Source organism: Chiloscyllium punctatum, chromosome 32 (genome assembly GCF_047496795.1).
Source record: "Chiloscyllium punctatum isolate Juve2018m chromosome 32, sChiPun1.3, whole genome shotgun sequence".
NCBI classification, from domain to species: domain Eukaryota; kingdom Metazoa; phylum Chordata; class Chondrichthyes; order Orectolobiformes; family Hemiscylliidae; genus Chiloscyllium; species Chiloscyllium punctatum.
The window spans coordinates 57,803,670-57,822,409 of NC_092770.1; the positions used below are offsets into that span (position 1 = coordinate 57,803,670).

The 18,740-nt window shown below is 44.8% G+C and overlaps 1 protein-coding gene across 1 annotated transcript in view; it reads left to right on the top strand.

Annotated features, from left to right (window-relative positions):
- LOC140457804 (tetraspanin-33) overlaps positions 1 to 18,740 on the top strand; it is a 41,009-nt gene that overhangs the window by 17,364 nt on the left and 4,905 nt on the right. Inside the window, exons 2-6 of the mRNA XM_072551426.1 lie at positions 7,078 to 7,135; positions 9,100 to 9,224; positions 10,319 to 10,393; positions 11,840 to 11,935; positions 15,665 to 15,793. Coding sequence (XP_072407527.1) covers positions 7,078 to 7,135; positions 9,100 to 9,224; positions 10,319 to 10,393; positions 11,840 to 11,935; positions 15,665 to 15,793 — 483 coding nt within the window. The remainder of the gene's footprint in view (positions 1 to 7,077; positions 7,136 to 9,099; positions 9,225 to 10,318; positions 10,394 to 11,839; positions 11,936 to 15,664; positions 15,794 to 18,740) is intronic.

Genomic DNA, 18,740 nt, shown 5'->3' on the forward strand with positions numbered 1-18,740 from the left:
TACACATCCCTGAACATCATAGGCAATATTAGCACAGCCAATTCACCTAACCTACACATCCCTGAACACTATGGGCAATTTTAGCATGGCCAATTCACCTAACCTACACATCCCTGAACACTATGGGCAATTTTAGCATGGCCAATTCACCTAACCTACACATCCCTGAACACTATGGGCAATTTTAGCGTGGCCAATTCACCTGAGCTGCACATCCCTGAACACTATGGGCAATTTTAGCATGGCCAATTCACCTAACCTACACAGTCGTGAGTTCATGAAATGCCCTGCCAGTAGCAGTGGTGGACTCTCCCTCTTTATGGGCATTTATATGGGCATTGGATAGGTATATGGAGGATAGTGGGCTAGTGTAGGTTAGGTGGGCTTGGATCGACGCAACATGGAGGGCCAAAGGGCCTGTACTGCGCTGTATTTTGCTATGGTCTATGTTCTAACCTATGCATGCCTGAGCACTGTGGGCAATCTTAGCATGGCCAATTCACCTAACCTACACATCCTTGAACATTATAGATGATGGATGAAGACTCGCCATCTGAGGTAGTTTGGGATGAGGTTAGAAATAGGAAAGGTGAGGTCACTCTGTTAGGAGTTTTCTACAGGCCTCCTAATAGTCCTAGAGATGTAGAAGAAAGGATTGCGAGGATGATTCAGGAGAAGAGTGAAAGTAAAACGTGGTTGTTATGGGGTCTTTAACTTTCCTGATATTGACTGGGAAAGCTATAGCTCGAGTACGTTAGATGGGTCGGTGTTTGTCCAATGTATGCAGGAGGGTTTCCTGACACAATATGTAGACAGGCCAACAAGAGGTGAGGCCATACTGGATTTGGTTCTGGGTAACGAACCAGGCCAGGTGTTAGAATTGGAGGTAGGTGAGCACTGTGGGGACAGTGACCATAATTCGGTTATTTTTACTCTAGTGATGGAGAGGGATAAGTGTGCACTGCAGGGCAAGAGTTATAGCTGGGGGCTATGATGCGGTGAGGCATGACTTAGGATGCGTGGCTTGGAAAAGTAGGCTTCAAGGGAAGGGCGCAATCGATATGTGGAGCTTGTTCAAGGAGCAGCTATTGAGTGTCCTTGATAAATATGTACCTGTCAGGCAGGGAGGAAAGGGTCGTGTGAAGGAGCCGTCGTTTAAAAGGAATTGGAATCCCTTGTTAAAGGGAAGAGGGTGGCCTATGTAAAGATGAGGCGTGAAGGTTAAATTGGTGTGATTGAGAGTTATAAGGTAGCCAGGAAGGATCTAAAGAGAGAGCTAAGAGCAGCAAGGAGGGGACATGAAAAGTCCTTGGTTGGTAGGATTAGGGAAAACCTAAGGCTTTCTATAGGTATGTCAGGAATAAAAGAATGACTAGGGTAGGAATAGGTCCAGTCAAGGATAGTAGTGGGAAGTTGCGTGTGGAGGCTGAAGAGATTGGGAAGACACTGAATGAATACTTTTCGTCAGTATTCACTCAGGAACAGGACATTGTTGCCGATGTGAATATTGAGTCACAATTAATTAGAATGGATGGCTTTGAGGTATGTAGGGAAGAGGTGTTGGAAATTCTGGAAAGGGTGAAAATAGATAAATCCCTTGGGCCTGATGGCATTTCTCCGAGGATTTTCTGGGAAGCAAGGGAGGAGATTGCAGAGCCATTGGCCTTGATTTTTATGTCCTCGTTGTCTACAGGAATAGTGCCAGAAGACTGGAGGATAGCAAATGTGGTTCCCTTGTTCAAGAAGGGGAATAGGGATAACCCTAGTAACTATAGGCCGGTGAGTCTCACTTCTGTTGTGGGCAAAGTCTTAGAGAGAATTGTAAGGGATAGGATTTATGAACATCTGTATAGGAATAATATGATCAAGGATAGTCAGCATGGTTTTGTGAAGGGCAGATCGTGCCTCACAAACCTTATTGAATTCTTTGCGAAGGTGACTAAGGAGGCGGATGAGGGTAAAGCGGTAGATGTGGTGTATATGGATTTTAGTAAGGCATTTGATAAGGTTCTCCATAGTAGGCGACTGCAAAAAATACGGAGGTATGGCATTGAGGGTGAGTTGGAGGTTTGGATTAGGAATTGGCTGCCTGGAAGAAGACAGAGGGTAGTAGTTGATGGTAAAGGTTCATCTTGGAGTCCCATTACTAGCGGTGCTCCGCAAGGATCTGTTTTGGGACCATTGCTGTTTGTCATTTTTATAAATGACCTGGAGGAGGGGTTAGAAGGTTGGGTGAGCAAGTTTGCGGATGATACAAAAGTCGGAGGAGTTGTTGACATTGAGGAAGGATGTGACAGGTTACAGCGGGATATAGATAAGCTGCAGAGCTGGGCAGAAAGGTGGCAAATGGAGTTCAATGTAGCTAAGTGTGAGGTGATTCACTTTGGTAAGAGTAACAAGAAGATGGGGTACTGGGCTAATGGTCGGATACTTGGTCGTGTGGATGAGCAGAGGGATCTTGGTGTCCATGTACACAGATCTCTGAAAGTTGCCACCCAGGTAAATAGTGCTGTGAAGAAGGCATATGGCGTACTGGCTTTTATTAGTAGAGGAATTGAGTTCCGGAGTCCTGAGGTCATGTTGCAGTTGTATAAGACTCTGGTGCGGCCGCATCTGGAGTATTGTGTGCAGTTTTGGTCGCCATAATATAGGAAGGATGTGGAGCCACTGGAACGGGTGCAGAGGAGGTTTACCAGGATATTGCCTGGTATGGTAGGAAGATCGTATGAGGAAAGGCTGAGGTACTTGGGGCAGTTTTCATTGGAGAAAAGAAGGTTTAGGGGTGACTTGATAGAGGTGTACAAGATGATTAGGGGGTTATATAGGGTTGGCCATGAGAACCTTTTTCCACGTATGGAGTCAGCTATTACGAGGGGGCATAGCTTTAAATTAAGGGGTGGTAGGTATAGGACAGATGTTAGGGGTAGATTCTTTACTCAGCGAGTCGTGAGTTCATGGACTGCCCTGCCAGTACCAGTGGTGGACTCTCCCTCTTTATGGGCATTTAAACGGGCATTGGATAGGCATATGGAGGATAGTGGGCTAGTGTAGGTTAGGTGGGCTTGGATTGGCGCAACATCGAGGGCCGAAGGGCCTGTACTGCGCTGTATTTTTCTATGTTCTATGTTCTATGTTCTAACCTATGCATCCCTGAACACTGTGGGCAATCTTAGCATGGCCAATTCACCTAACCTGCACATCCCTGAACATTATGGGCAATATTAGCACAGCCAATTCACCTAACCTGCACATCCCTGAACATTATGGGCAATTTTAGCATGGCCAATTCACCTAACCTACACATCCCTGAACACCGTAGGCAATGTTAGCACAGCCACTTCACCCAACCTACACATCCCTGAACACTATAGGCAATGTTAGCACAGCCACTTCACCTAACCTACACATCCCTGAACACTATAGGCAATGTTAGCACAGCCACTTCACCTAACCTACACATCCCTGAACACCATAGGCAATATTAGCACAGCCACTTCACCTAACCTACACATCCCTGAACACTATGGACAATTTTAGCATGGCCAATTCATCTAACTTACACATCCCCGAACACCATGGGCAATTTTGGAATGGCCAATTCAACTAACCTATGCATCCCTGAACACTATGGGCAATATTAGCATGGCCAATTCACCTAACCTACGCATCCCTGAACACTATGGGCAATATTAGCATGGCCAATTCACCTAACTTGCACATCCTTGAACACTATGGGCAATTTCAGCATGGCCAATTCACCTAACCTGCACATCACTGAACGCTATGGGCAATTTCAGCATGGCCAAATCACCTAACCTACACATCCCTGAACACCATTGGCAATTTTAGCATGGCCAATTCACCTAACCTGCACATCCCTAAACACTATGGGCAATTTTAGCATGGCCAATTCACCTAACCTACACATCCCTGAACACTATAGTCAATTTTAGCATGGCCAATTCACCTAACCTGCACATCCCTAAACACTATGGGCAATTTTAGCATGGCCAATTCACCTAACCTGCACATCCCTAAACACCATGGGCAATTTTAGCATGGCCAATTCACCTAACCTACACATCCCTGAACACTATAGTCAATTTTAGCATGGCCAATTCTCCTAACCTGCATATCCCTGAACACTATGGGCAATTTTAGCATGGCCAATTCACCTAACCTACACATCCCTGAACACTATAGGCAATGTTAGCACAGCCACTTCACATAACCTGCAAGCCTTTGGACTGTGGGAGGTAACCAAAATACTGGGAGGAAACCCTTGCACCATGGGGACGACATGCAAACACACAGACAGTTGCCCGAGACTGGAATTGAACTCAGGTCCCTGTTGCTATGGCAGTGAGGAATGAGGGGTGAAGCATAGAGGTCATAAAAGCTTTTTTATAGAACTTGACTGAAGTTTCAGACAACCAAGGCAGACCTTTTAATCAGTTCACTTGCCTCCATGACCTCTTCTAAACTGCCTTTTAAGGCAGTGTGCCCACCTCTATCCTGCTTCTGTCCTTCAGCACACATGGGTGCTGGATGAGGCCCTCATAGTGGATCCATTGCCAACTTGAGCCTCCCACCTCTCTATGTCCAAAGTCTGGCTCAAGCCATCTTACTGGATATCACCTGGGAGAGCCAGGCAGTCTAGAGTCATAGAGTCTTTCAGCCCGGAAACAGACCTTTGATATGGCCAGTCCATTCCAAACATAATTCCAAAGTAAACTAGTCTGGCCCTGCATGCTCCTGGCCCATATCCCTCCAAACTTTTCCTATTCATGTACTTACCCAAATGTCTTTTAAATGTTGTAATTGTACCCACATTCACCACTTCCTCAGGAAGTTCATTCCAAACATGAACCACCCTCTGTGTAAAATATTTGCCCCTAAAAAAGATCTCTCTCTTCTTATCTTAACAAGGTGTCCCCTATCTTGAAGTTACCCATCCTCTGGAAAAGACAACTACCATTAATTCTATCCATACCCCGCATTTTTTGTAAACTTCTTTAAGGTTGCCTTTCCTACCTCTTACGATCCAGTGAAAAAAGTCCCAGCCTGTACAGCCTCTTCTTATAACTCAAACGTTCCATACCCAGCAACATCCTGGTAAATCTCTTTTGAAATGTCTCCATAGAGTCATAGAGTCACAGAGATGTACAGCATGGAAACAGACCCTTTAGTCCAACTCACCCATGCTGACCAGATATCCTAACCTAATCTAATCCCATTTGCTAGCACTTGGCTCCGCCCTCAGACCCCGCCCCTCCAACCGTAATAAGGACAGAACACCCCTGGTGCTCACCTTCCACCCTACCAACCTTCACATAAACCAAATCATCCGCCGACATTTCCGCCACCTCCAAAAAGACCCCACCACCAGGGATATATTTCCCTCCCCACCCCTTTCCACCTTCCGCAAAGACCGTTCCCTCCGTGACTACCTGGTCAGGTCCACGCCCCCCTACAACCCACCCTCCCATCCTGGCACCTTCCCCTGCCACCGCAGGAACTGTAAAACCTGCGCCCACACCTCCTCTCTCACCTCTATCCAAGGCCGTAAAGGAGCCTTCCATATCCATCAAAGTTTTACCTGCACATCCACTAATATCATTTATTGCATCCGTTGCTCCCGATGCGGTCTCCTCTACATTGGGGAGACTGGACACCTCCTAGCAGAACGCTTTAGGGAACATCTCTGGGACACCCGCACCAATCAACCACACCGCCCCGTGGCCCAACATTTCAACTCCCCCTCCCACTCTGCCGAGGACATGGAGGTTCTGGGCCTCCTTCACCACCGCTCCCTCACCACCAGAAGCCTGGAGGAAGAACGCCTCATCTTCCGCCTCGGAACACTTCAACCCCAGGGCATCAATGTGGACTTCAACAGTTTCCTCATTTCCCCTTCCCCCACCTCACCCTAGTTCCAAACTTCCAGCTCAGCACCGTCCCCATGACTTGTCCTACCTACCTGCCTATCTTCTTTTCCACCTATCCACTCCACCCTCCCCTCCTCCCTGACCTATCACCTTCATCCCCTCCCCCACTCACCCATTGCACTCTATACTACTCTCTCCCCACCCCCACCCTCCTCTAGCTTATCTCTCCACGCTTCAGGCTCTCTGCCTTTATTCCTGATGAAGGGCTTTTGCCCGAAACGTCGATTTTGCTGCTCCTCAGATGCTGCCTGAACTGCTGTGCTCTTCCAGCACCACCAATCCCATATCCCTCTAAACCCTTCCTATTCATATAACCGTCCAATGCCTTTTAAATGCTGTAATTGTACCAGCCTTCATCACATCCGCTGGCAGCTCATTCCATACATGCACCACCTTCTGCATAAAAAGGATGCCGCTTAGGTCCCTTTAATATCTTACCCCTCTCATCCTAAACCTACGCACTCTAGTTCTGGAGTCTCCCATCCCAGAGAAAAGACTTTGTCTATTTACCCTGTCCATGCCCCTCATGATTTTGTAAACCTCTATAAGGTCACCCTTCAGCCTCCGACACTTCAGGGAAAACAGCCCCAGCCTATTCAACCTCTTCCTATAGCTCAAACTCTCCAACCCTGACAATGTCGGTAAATCTTTTCTGAACTCTTTCAAGTTTCACAACATCTTTCCAATAGGAAGGAGACCAGAATCGCACGCAATATTCCAAAAGTGGCCTAAACAATGTCCTGTACAGCCTCAACATGACCTCACAACTCCTGTACTCAATACTCTGAACAATAAATCCAGTTTAATAATATCCTTCCTATGACCAGGCGACCAGAACTAGCATCAATACTCCAGTAGAGGCCTCACCAATGTCCTGTACAGCCTCAACTTGACATTCCAATTCCACATGTCTTACACTGTCTGCCAGCAAAATGCTTCATTCTCTCTCTTTCATTCCCTCCAGACTCTGAAGAGCAGGTGGCTGCCTATTCTTGCAAATGTCTCAGCAAAGGTTCAGATAAAGTGCAAGCAACCATCAAATTTTTAATGCATGGGTGCATTGGTGTTGAATCAATGTTAGAGTACCTCTTTTTGGAGTGACACAATTTTTCTGGTGTTTTCTGAACAGGTAGCAAGTGGCCTGATGATATCTGTGGGCATCTATGCAAAGACTGCATCTGAGGGAGGTAAGCCTTCAATAATGACTGCGTAGATCTGATCCTGTATTGATCTTTAACAGGAATATATCATTGTCTGCGAACACTCTCCATGACAACCGTTATGTCTCTCTATCGGTAATAAACACTATTCTGGTGAGTGACCCCTAAATGCTCTTGGTCTTTATAAATTCCAAATGCTGTAAAACCTACACATTCTTTCAACTCCCATCATTTGCAATTAAAGAGGTTTTCTCATCCATTTTGGAAAGAGAACTTTTCACCTTCAATGGATGGAAAGAATGAAGCATGTTAAGGTGATGCTGGATTGCACCATTCAATTTGTCCACTTACAGGCTAGATCCTGCCTCCCCAGCTCACTTTTGTCTTAAAGATCATTCTTAAAGTCTCTCTCTTTCAGCAGGTTTTGGGTGTCTGTCCCCAATGTCTCTACATGACACACTGTGAAATTGTGTTCACTGTCCTGTTATTCCCCAGCCCTTGTTCCCAACACTCTCCCCACCCTGCCACCCATCCCCAACATCTAATACCTTTAACTTGTCCAACCCTGCAATCTCCACATCTATAACCTCTCCAGAATGTTGTGCGGCCCTGCTTCCAGCCTTAGAGGTAATCCATCCTTCTCCTTCACTCTTTCTTCGGTGGCAGAGCCTTCAGTTTGTAGTGAGAAACGAACCTCCTGACTCCCCAAAGGTGTCTACCATTTATAAGGCACAGGTCAAGAGTGTGATGAAATACATCCCACATTATCTGGATGAATGCAGCGTCCACTCAAGAAGTTTGACACCATCCAGGACAAAGCAGCCCACTTGATTGGCACCATATCCACAAGCATCCACTCCCTTCATCACTGATGCTCAGTAGCAGCAGTGTGTACTATCTACAAGATGCACTGTAGACATTCACCAAAGAGCCTCAGACAGTACTTTCTAAACCCAAGACCACTTTGATCTAGAAGGACAAAGAATGCAAATATACAGGAACACCACTGCCTGCAAGACCTTCTCCACGCCACTCACCATCCTGACTTGGAAATATATCACCGGCCCTTCATTATTGCGGGGTCAAAATCCTGGAATTCCTTCCCTAAGGGCCATTGTGAGTCTACCTACAATGTACATGAACAGCAGCGGTTCAAGAAGGCATCTCACCACCACTTCCTCAAGGGGAAACTAGGAGCAAGCAACAAATGCCAACTTAGCCATTGATAACTGTGCCCCAAGAGTGAATTTTTAAAAATTCCTTTGCTGTTGGAGATCTTTTTAGACCTCTTTGCTTCTCTACCCACTTTGAAAACCCTATCAGCACCCGGCTCTTGAGTGAAGTCTTCCATTGTATCACCTACCCTCTCTCTCCCTCTGTCAATTGGGATACTCTTTCTAATAAAGCTGCAAAGAAAACTCAAGATTCTGTTTTTTGTAAGGCAAGTGACTGTGGCAGGTATGCTGTTTTGTAATAGAGCAGTGTCTATTTGGTATTCAAGTACTCACCACTGGCAGCATACGGTTGGGAGGAGTTTGCTAGTACCATCTGAGTCTTAATGAGAAGAGGCTCCTATCTTAAGCATGATGTAATTTATTGCCTAATAACAGGTAGGTACAAGTTACATTAGACCAGTAGATACAGTTGGTATGACTTTGAGGAGACCAGCGAGATATCCACTAGATCCTGAGGTGTTTTGCCTTATTTGCCAACTAAGCCTGTAGATGACTGTAGTTTAATGCATTAACCCTTTGAGAAGGGTTTGGATAGGACTGTGGTGTTAAAAGTAGCAAGTAGTTAATTACGATACTCAGGCAGAAGCACTCTCATTAAGTATTTTGCATTTTTTTTACTGTTTCCGGTTTCACATGAGTTAGTTTAAAGCGAGTTTCCAATCTAGATTGAGTTAGATAACCCTCTGTACCTTCGACAATGGCTGTCTCGATTGTGTACGGATATGGATCATTGTGAATCTTCTCTTTACTTTTCAGATGCAGTGGATTCTCTGATAACGGACCCCGCATTGATCCTGATCATTGTGGGCTGTTTAATGTTCTGCATCACTTTTCTAGGCTGCACTGGAGCACTGCGTAATAATCAAATTCTGCTTAAAATTGTGAGTCTTTATTACCAAGGTAAAAATGTGCCTGAACTTATAAAAGTCTGAAACATTGTCAGATGTGCGCCTAAAATGAGTCTCAATCCTACATTTGGGTGGCAATTATTACAAATTGTTTCAAACTCCATCTCATTCAAATCCTACCTTTTCACCGATGTCCTTAATAAGGTACCATGTTGATGGATGTGTAGTCATGGGAATTGTAATTCAGACTGCATTTTTGTAGCACATCAAAGCAATTGAGTACTTCAGAGGTGTTACTGCTCTAATGCAGTAGCCTACCTATGCATACCAATCTCCCAAAAATCAGCAAGGAGACAATGAATAGATAATGTATTTTTAGGGTCATTTGTTCAGGGATAAATACTGGCAAGGGGACCTGAGGTTTGGCCTTCAGTATCAAATGTGTGGAGGGCTTTCACAGTCAGCAGGAATCCCTTAGCCCACTGGGTGATCAAACCATGCACAAAATGTAGGGAAATGGGTCTGGGTTGCTTTTCAGAGGGTCAGTGTGGACTTGTTGGGCCATAGGGCCTGTTTCCACACTGTAAAGTAATCTAATCTAATCTAATCAGGGGATTCATGATACCCAGTACAGGCTCAGCCATCAATCTGAAGGAGCTGCATGACTAGGTATCCATTGTTTCCCGCCCATCCTGTCAGGAGCAAAGATGGTGGTGCCCAGCAGAGGTCTCCAGAGCAGCCAAATGACCTCATTGAACTCATGAAGTCACACTGTCATTTACAGCACCGAAGACGCCATTGAGTCTATACTAACACCCTCACAATCCAGGCAACCCCACTCTCCCTCTTGGTCTATACAACTCAGCAACTTTATTTCCTGAAAGTATCTATCAATTTCCTTTTGAAATCATCGAAATCCAGATGTAAAGGGCACAGTTTTCTGCTCTTCAATTACAACCTTTTCAAACAGTGGACCATTAAAATTTAAGTACGAGTGGTCTAATATCCTCCTGAACCAGACGCAAGCTTGGGTCTTGAGCATACAGGAGTTGTTGCTGCTGAGTTTAATAATTGTAGCTTTTGCTGATCTGCACTGTATAAACTGAGACGTGTGTCTTTATTGACAGTTTATGGGATTCCTCCTGTTCATCCTGCTGGCTCAGATAATAGGTGCTGCACTTGGCTTCATATTCTCCAAAAAGGTAAATTGAATATTTATTTATTTTTGTCTTTCCCAGCTGTTCCAAAAGAGGAATATGGGTGCAGGGAGATCTGAAACACAGAGTGATTGTTATGTGCATGATCGACTATCCTCAGCATCATAGAACAGTGTGGAATGAGGCCATTCAACCCATTGAGTACGCAGCAACCCCAGCCAGATCCAACCCTGCATTTCCCATGGCTAATTAGATTAGATTCAATTCCTTACAGTGTGGAAACATGCTCTTTGGCCCAACCAGTCCACACCGACCCTCCGAAGGGTAACCCAGCCAGAACCATTTCCCTCCTAACACTAAAGGGCAATTTAAGCATGGCCAAATCACCTGACTTGCACATCTTTTGGATTGTGGGAGGAAACCGAACCACCTGGAGGAAACCCACGCAGACACGGGGAGAATGTACAAACTCCACACAGACAGTTGCCTGAGGCGGGAAATGAACCCGTCTCTCTGGCGCTGTGAGGCAGCAGTGCTAACCACTGAGCCACCATGATCATCCCTGGATACTATGGGCAATTTAGCATGGCCAACCCACCTAACCGGAATGTCTTTAGACTGTGGGAGAAAACCAGAGCACACACAGGAAATCCAAGCAGACATGGGAGAATGTACAAACTCCACACAGACAGTTGCCCGAGGCTGGAATCGAACCTGGCGCAGTGAGGCAGCAGTGCTAACCATTGAGCCACTATGCTGCCCAGTTTACAGGGATCAGAGAAATTGGGGAGAGCACGGGAATGGAGCTAACTGGCATGGATTAAGCCCTGTCAATTCTTTGGCCTTGGCTGACGATAGATGAGGGTGCATTTTATCATGTCAAGGGTTAATGTTGTTATGTAAATAAAATAGCTTACATTACCAGTGGGAAGCGATATAAGATCATATGATTACTAGGGATGGCCCTCTCTAGCAGCCTTCATGGAAGAGGGGAAGTCCTGTATCTAGACAGTGTTTATAAGGCTTCAGTACAAACATCACCTTTGGTCATATATGGAAAGATCACAGCAACGTTTACTAGCCTATCTCCAGGACCCAACCATAGAGTGTACTCTGGTGCTCAATCTCCATCTGTTGAAACATTCAGGAACATGGATGCCAATGGCATTGGTTGCTCTCCCAGTTGAATGGGCTTCCTTTTTGTCAGAGTTCAGGGTTGCAACAGAAGATCGCAAAGCTCTCAAAATGGCTGCTGGAAATCTGAAACAAAGGCAGAACCTGGTGGAGGAAATCGACAGGTCTGGCAGCATCTGAGGGGAGAGAAAGCAGTGTTAATATTTCGGGTCCAGTGACCCTTGTGCAGAACTGGTTCATAGCATTTTCTCTCCATAGATGCTGGCAGAGTTGCTGAGTTTCTCCAGCAAATTTATGTTTTTATCTCAATTCTCTCACTGCTTCAAAATCACGTTTCATACTATTCATTCACTTCAGGTCGAAACGAAAACTGTGGCTTTGTTCAAGAAAGGGATAATCAGATACAGGGATGATTTGGACCTGCAAAATCTAATTGATTTCATCCAGAAAAAGGTATTGATGCTGCTGTGTCAGTGCAGTGTGTTCTGGTTATACGTAACCTGTCACTTAATAAATAGTTTTAATTCAGAGGAATCCTTGTCCCATGATGCATTGTAATTGAAGAGTGTCAATGCTGAAACAAATTTAAGAGTGCTCATCTGACCACTCACTTCCCATCTCTTGTGCCAATTATTAAAATGAACTTTTCAATTGCAGAAAAATGAAAGTTGATAAAGTGTGGCACTGGCAAAGGCACAGCAGGTCAGGCAGCATCCGAGGAGCAGGAGAGTCGTCAGTTTGGGCAGGACCCTTCTTTAGGATTGAAGAGGGGGGAAGGGGTTGAGAGGTAACTGGGAGGATGGGGGTGGGGGTAGGGGAAAGGTAGGTGATAGGAGAGCAAAGATAGTAAGTGATAGTGATAGGTCGGTAGAAAGGCTGGAGTGGCTAGGTGGGAAGGAAGATGGACAGGTAGGTCAAAACAAGAGGGTGGATCTGATATGGGATGGAGGAAGGAGAGATTCGGAAACTGGTGAATTCAGTGCTCGTGGTATGTGGTTTGAATCATTAACTCACTCTTGAGGCATTTGGCAGCTACCTAGAACTTTGTCTTTGGCATATGGATGGGCATTTGTATGTAAAGCAAATCCCAAATTAGTTCACTGGATAAAGATCCACAGCTCCAACTACAGAGAAAATCCCCTCCAGAGATGGTCCAAGGTATTAGATATCAGCCAGTGTCATATGTTCTGAAGTTGGGGGCTGAGGTACGCTGATGGGTGAAGATGGGCAGTGCATGTTACCACTTATCCCATCCTATACCTCAACTGGGTACCAACAATTATCAACGTATAGGTCAACCTAAAGCCCTCAAAGATCATTCCAAAAATGAGAATCAATTAATATGCTGAGTATCAAATATAAACTGTTGATGTGGGTGTGAGTTGTCACCATTTCAAAATATAAAAAAAAACTGATGTTTCATATTGAATAACACTCTTCATTAAAAGTTGGAGTTAAGATTCCTTGAACCACAGTAAAAGGATTTTGAAAACCGTCAAATTCAGCATCTCCAAATGGAATTCATTCTGAGCCACTTGAGCTCTGGTGTCCTTGTGAGGATCTGAACTTGGATCAAATATGTTACTTTCGGTTTTACAATCATCCTTCCACAGTAAATCAGCTTCTTCTCCATCTCCTGACTCAGACATCCCCCACTCTCTGGTTGATCTGAACACAGTTTCTGCATGATCAGCATCCTCAGTTTGCTGATGAAACTACACGAAATGGGTCAGCAAGCATACTTCCACTCTTTATTCCCCATCAACCATACCCCTATTCCATTCCATGTGAATGTGATCCTGGCATGGCTCATTAAGGCACCGATCCAAAGGTGGCACTGTGGACATTAGACCTCCTGCAATGTGGCTGTTATTTCTTCACAAGTTACTATTATATGGGATCTGAATATGTCCCACCTTTATAAGTTACATTCCTTACATTGGAATGCCTACTCAAGTCATTATTGAATGATAAATTCACTCGATCCTCAACTATCTAACTGTTGTCATGGAGATCAATAAATATTCCTGCAGGAAACTTGTTTTTTTAACAAGCTGTTGGCTATAGAAGTTCCCAAAGGCTTAGGCCTTGTCTGGTCACCCATGCAGCCAGGTACCATCGAACTAGTGGAGTGTGACTAGGACCGAGAACTGGATAAACAAAGGTTTTCCCCATTTCTACAGGAAGGATAAATAGGCCAATACAGTGAAGTAGCATTGTGTATAAAGGATGGGGTCGGTATTATTGTGATGCTAATCAATTTACACTCTGCTCCGCCCTGCCCTCATCCCTCATTCCTGCGTACTGATCCTATCAGATACTGGTAACCTTTGAAAACTTCAGAAAATAACACAGTATAGAGGAGATCACTCTCTACACTGTCTGCATTGAACAAGAAGTAAAGCCCTTGTTCTGTCTCCCCAGATACTATAGGACTTCAGGTGCAGATCCCAGCACCTTTTTAAAATGGCTTGAGAGTTTCTGCCTCTACTCTGCTTCCCAGATCCCTACCATACTCTGGGTGAAATAACAATTTCCCTCACCACTTCACTAATATTTCAACCTAATACATTAAATATTCACCGTGAATAACTGAGCTCTCCAACAGGAACAAGATGTTATCTCCCTCTGTATCCAGGTCCCTCACAACATGTGCACCCCAATCAAATCTCCTTTCAGCATTCTCCGTTCCAATCTTTCCCCAATACTGCACTTCCACTTTCACAGGGTAACAAATCTCCTCTGTACCCTCTCCAGTCCAATTCCATCCTTCCATGTGATGGGGTGACCAGAACTGCACACAGTCCCCAGGCTGTGACTGAGCTCATTATTTATACAGTTCCAGTATAAGTTTCCTGCTCTGAAATTCTGCACTTTGACTGATAGAGGAAATGATGCCATTTGCTACATTAGCGAGAATACTGATGTTTCAAGCTTCCTTCATTTATCTACCCATTTTTCTTCTGCCCCACACTATGGTCTTCCCCAAAACCTCCTTCAAACCTTTCCATTCCACAGTTTGGCTGCTGGACATGTCAAAACTCTTGGGTGATTGCTCCAAGTTGCTGGTTTGGTTGGTCCTTACGTCTTCATTGTTGTGTGATGTTGAGTCACTGGAAATTAGTCATTGGCATTGAGGCCTTTCAGTCATCTCTGGCAGATCCTCATCCTCTGTTACAACCCAAAATAATGTGATTGTACCAAGAGCTTCTGCTCTGAAATCTTTGGTGGCTATAGAAAGGATATTATCAAGCTAGAGAGGGTTCAGTAGAGATTTACCTGGATGTTGCCGGGTATGGAAAGTTTGAGTTATGAGGGGAGGCTGGAAAGGCTGGGACTTTTTTCACTGGAGCGTAGGAGGTTGAAGGGTGACCTTAAATAAATTTATAAAATAATGAGGGGTATAGATAGAGTTAATGATAGTTGTCTTTTCCCTAGAATGGGGGATTTCAAGACAAGTGCACACATTTAAGGTGGGCGGAGAGAGATTTGAAAAAGACATAAGAGGCAATTTTTTTACATGGAGTCTGAGTTGTGTGTGGAACAAACTTCCTGAAGAAGTGGTGGATGCGGTTACAATTACAACATTTAAAAGATATTTAGATGGATACAAGAATAGAAAAGGTTTGGAGGGATATAGGCCAGGAGCACGCAGGTGGGACTCGTTTAGTTTGGGATTATGTTTGGCATGGATTGGTTGGACCGAAGGGTCTGTTTCTGTGCTTCATGATTCGATGACTCTACAGTCTCAGAGTTTGATTTGGCTCATTTGTAACCCAGGTGATGATATAAAAATTTCTGACAAACTTTCAAGACCCATTCTGATATACGTTTCCCAAGATCAGGCCAGTGGCTAGTTCCTGTCCTCATAGTCCAGTTGGGCTGTAAAAAATGCCCTATGTTGAATCTGTAATTTAATGTTAATAGAATGTGGTACTGTCTTTTCCCAAACCCAGGAACCATGAATTTTCTTGTTTATGTCTTGAGGCACTGTAGTATGGTGACTTAAACGCTTTTCAGTGTATTTTCGTTGTAAAAAATAAAAGTGACGTTAAATTACTGTTGTCATTACAGTATTTCCCAGCATTAATGCATAAGAGCAATCATTATTGACAAATTTTACTGAGAGTCAATCTTCTTCTAAAGAAGTTTTAATTTTTGCCGCTTTTACCTTTCTTTCAGTTTAAATGTTGCGGGGTGTCTGACTATAGGGACTGGTCTTTGAATGTGTACTTTAGTTGTCAGGATGACAATCCCAGTCTCGAGCGATGTGGAGTGCCATTTTCTTGTTGTATCATGAACACTGGTGAGGTGAGTAGGAGTGATCCATTGCTGGTCTAGAATCATACAACACGGAAACAGACCCTTTGGTCCAACCAATCTGTGCTGACCACAATCCCAAATTAAACTGGTCCCACCTGCCTGCGCTTGACCCAAATCCCTCCAAACCTTACCTATTCATGTACTTACCTCAATGTTTTTTTAACATTGTAATTGTGCCTGCATCTACCACTTTCTCTGAAAGTTCATTCCACATAGAAACCACTCAATGTGTAGAAAAATTGCCCCTCCTGTCTTTTTTAAATCTTTCTCCTCTCACCTTAAATATCTCGAAGTCCCCCACCTTAGGGACCTATCATTCACCCTATCCACGCCTCTCATGATTTTATAAACCTCGATAAGGTCACCCCTCAACCTCCTACACTCCAATGAAAAGAAGTCCCGGTCAATCCAATCTCTCCTTATAACTCAAACCCTGCATTCCTGGCAACATCCTGGTAAATCTGTTCTGAAGCCTTCCCAGCTTTATAATACCTATGGAAAGATTCTTTCTTAATGGAGCATTATGGGGTGGGGGTAGGGGGGGATAGTGGTAAGAATGTGAAGAATAAAAATTAATTTCTGAATAAGAAGCGTGGAAAGCCAAGAGGTGACGGTGGTGTGGTGGTAATGTCACTAGGATAGTAAGGGCTAAAGGCCCACACTAATGTTCAGGGCTCGAGAGTTCAAATCTAGGTACAGCACCTGATGGAATGTCTAGTAAAGATCTGGAGTTCAAAGCTAGTCTCAGTGATGATTAAACTGTCCCTCATTAGTGTAAAAGTTGTCACTGCCCATAGTGTTCAGGGATGTGTAGGTTAGGTGCATTAGTCAGGGGAAATATAGGGTAGGGGAATGGGTCTAAATGGGAAAGTCTTCAGAGGGTCAGTATGGACGACTTGGGCTGAATGGCCTGTTTCTGCACTGTAGGGATTCTATTCTATTCTTGACAGATTAACTTTTGGGAAGGAAATCTGCTGTCCTTATCTAATATGGTCTATGAAATAATTCCACAGAGGCCAGTATCCCATCACCAAGTCACCCTTTATTTACACATGGAGAGTCCTTAACACTGATCCAGCTCCCTCACAGCCAGCTGTCAGAGTGAACAAAATGTCTGACACTCTTGTCTATATCTGTCAGCTAGGGCTCCCTGATTGGGGCTGTCAACCTGTTCCAATCAGGGAACTCGTATTCTCTGAGGTCCTCCTGGCTGACCTCGTTACAATCACTACAGACTGCATGTGACTGCAGACGCACAGCAGTGTGGTTAACTCTGAAATGGCTCAGCAAGCCATTCAGTTTCCTCCAAGGTTGGAAATATCCAGAACAAAGAGTAATCAAATTAAAATCAGAGCCAACCCCTTCAGAGCAAAATCACAAACCATGCCATTCAAACAGGGGAGGCAATGCCTAGTGGTATTATCATCACTGAATCGTTAATTTAGAGACCCAGGTAATATTCTGGGGATCTGGGTTTAAATCCTGCCAAGGTAGATGGCAGAACTGAATTCAAGAGAAAACCTGGAATTAGGAGCCTAATGCTGACCACAAATCCATTGTCAATTATCGGAAAAAAACCCATCTGGTCCACTGTCCTTTAGGGAATCCTTACCTGGTCTGGCCTACCTGTGACTCCAGACCCACAGCAATGTGGGTGACTCTTAACCTCCTTTTGAGCAGTTAGGGATGGGTAACAAATGCTGGCCTAGCCAGCAATGCCCTCATCCCATAAATGAAAAAAAAGACAGAGGGTAGTGCAACTTTGGGACTCTGTCTGAAAGGTTGTTACTGAAGGATAACTGAAGTCTTCAAAGGCTGAGCTTCACAGGTCATTCTGTTTGAGGAAGAGCACGTGGAGCCTGAGACAGCATAATGTACAGATCAGCAAGATCCAATTGATTAACAGCAGAACACACTTGAGGATGACCCGATATGGGCCGGGTGCTGGCAGGTGGGACTAGGTTGGATTGGGATATCTGGTTGTCATGGACAGGTTGAACCGAAGGCTCTGTTTCTGTGCTGTACGTCTCTATGACTGACCTATTCGTGTTGCTGTGTTTGTTCCCAGGCTGATCTTCTCTCCTCAACATTTTGACTCAGGCTATTTGACATCAGCTCAGTTCAACAACGCTCTGTTCACAGAAAAGCAGCTTTTTTTTGGGGGGGGTGGGGTTTAGTATTAACTTCTGAAGAAGGGTTGCTGAAGCCGAAATGTTAACTCAGTTTTCTCTTGAGTTTTTCTAGCAATTTCTGATTTCATTTCTGACTTCCAGGTCCTGCAGTTCTTTGGTCTGTTTTTCATTACTGGGGGTCTGTGTGGTTCAGGCAATGCATTTCTCTCACTCAGATTAGCTCGTGTAGAATGTACCTGGAGGAGAGTAAAAAGACAAGCGTGCCCCTGCTCATGTGGTGATTCATTGAGAATTGTCAGCAGTAAGGACTCTGTGATCTTGCTCACACCTAATGACCTGCCAGGGACCTGACTGCTATTTTCACCCTGACATCTGCCCAGAAAAACAGTGCTAAGCTCCAAGCGAGCCGAAAGCTGCAGGCATCAAGAACTAGAGAGATTTGACAATGATTTTAAAATGGGCGAAAGTGAGGACTGCAAATGCTGGTGATGAGAGTCAAAAGTGTGGTGCTAGAAAAGCACAGCGGGTCAGGCAGCATCTCAGGAGCAGGAGAGTCAACGTTTCAGGCAAAAGCCCTTCATCAGGAATGATGCTGGGAGCCTCTGGGGCGGAGAGATAAATGGGAGGGGGGTGGAGCTGTGGGGAAGGTAGCTGAGAGTACAATAGGTGAATGGAGGTGGGAGTAATGGTGATAGGTGGGAGAGGAGGGTGGAGCGGATAGGTGGGAAGGAAAATGGACAGATGGGATAGGTCATGGGATGGTGCTGAACCGGAAGGTTAGAATTGGGATAAGATGAGGGAAA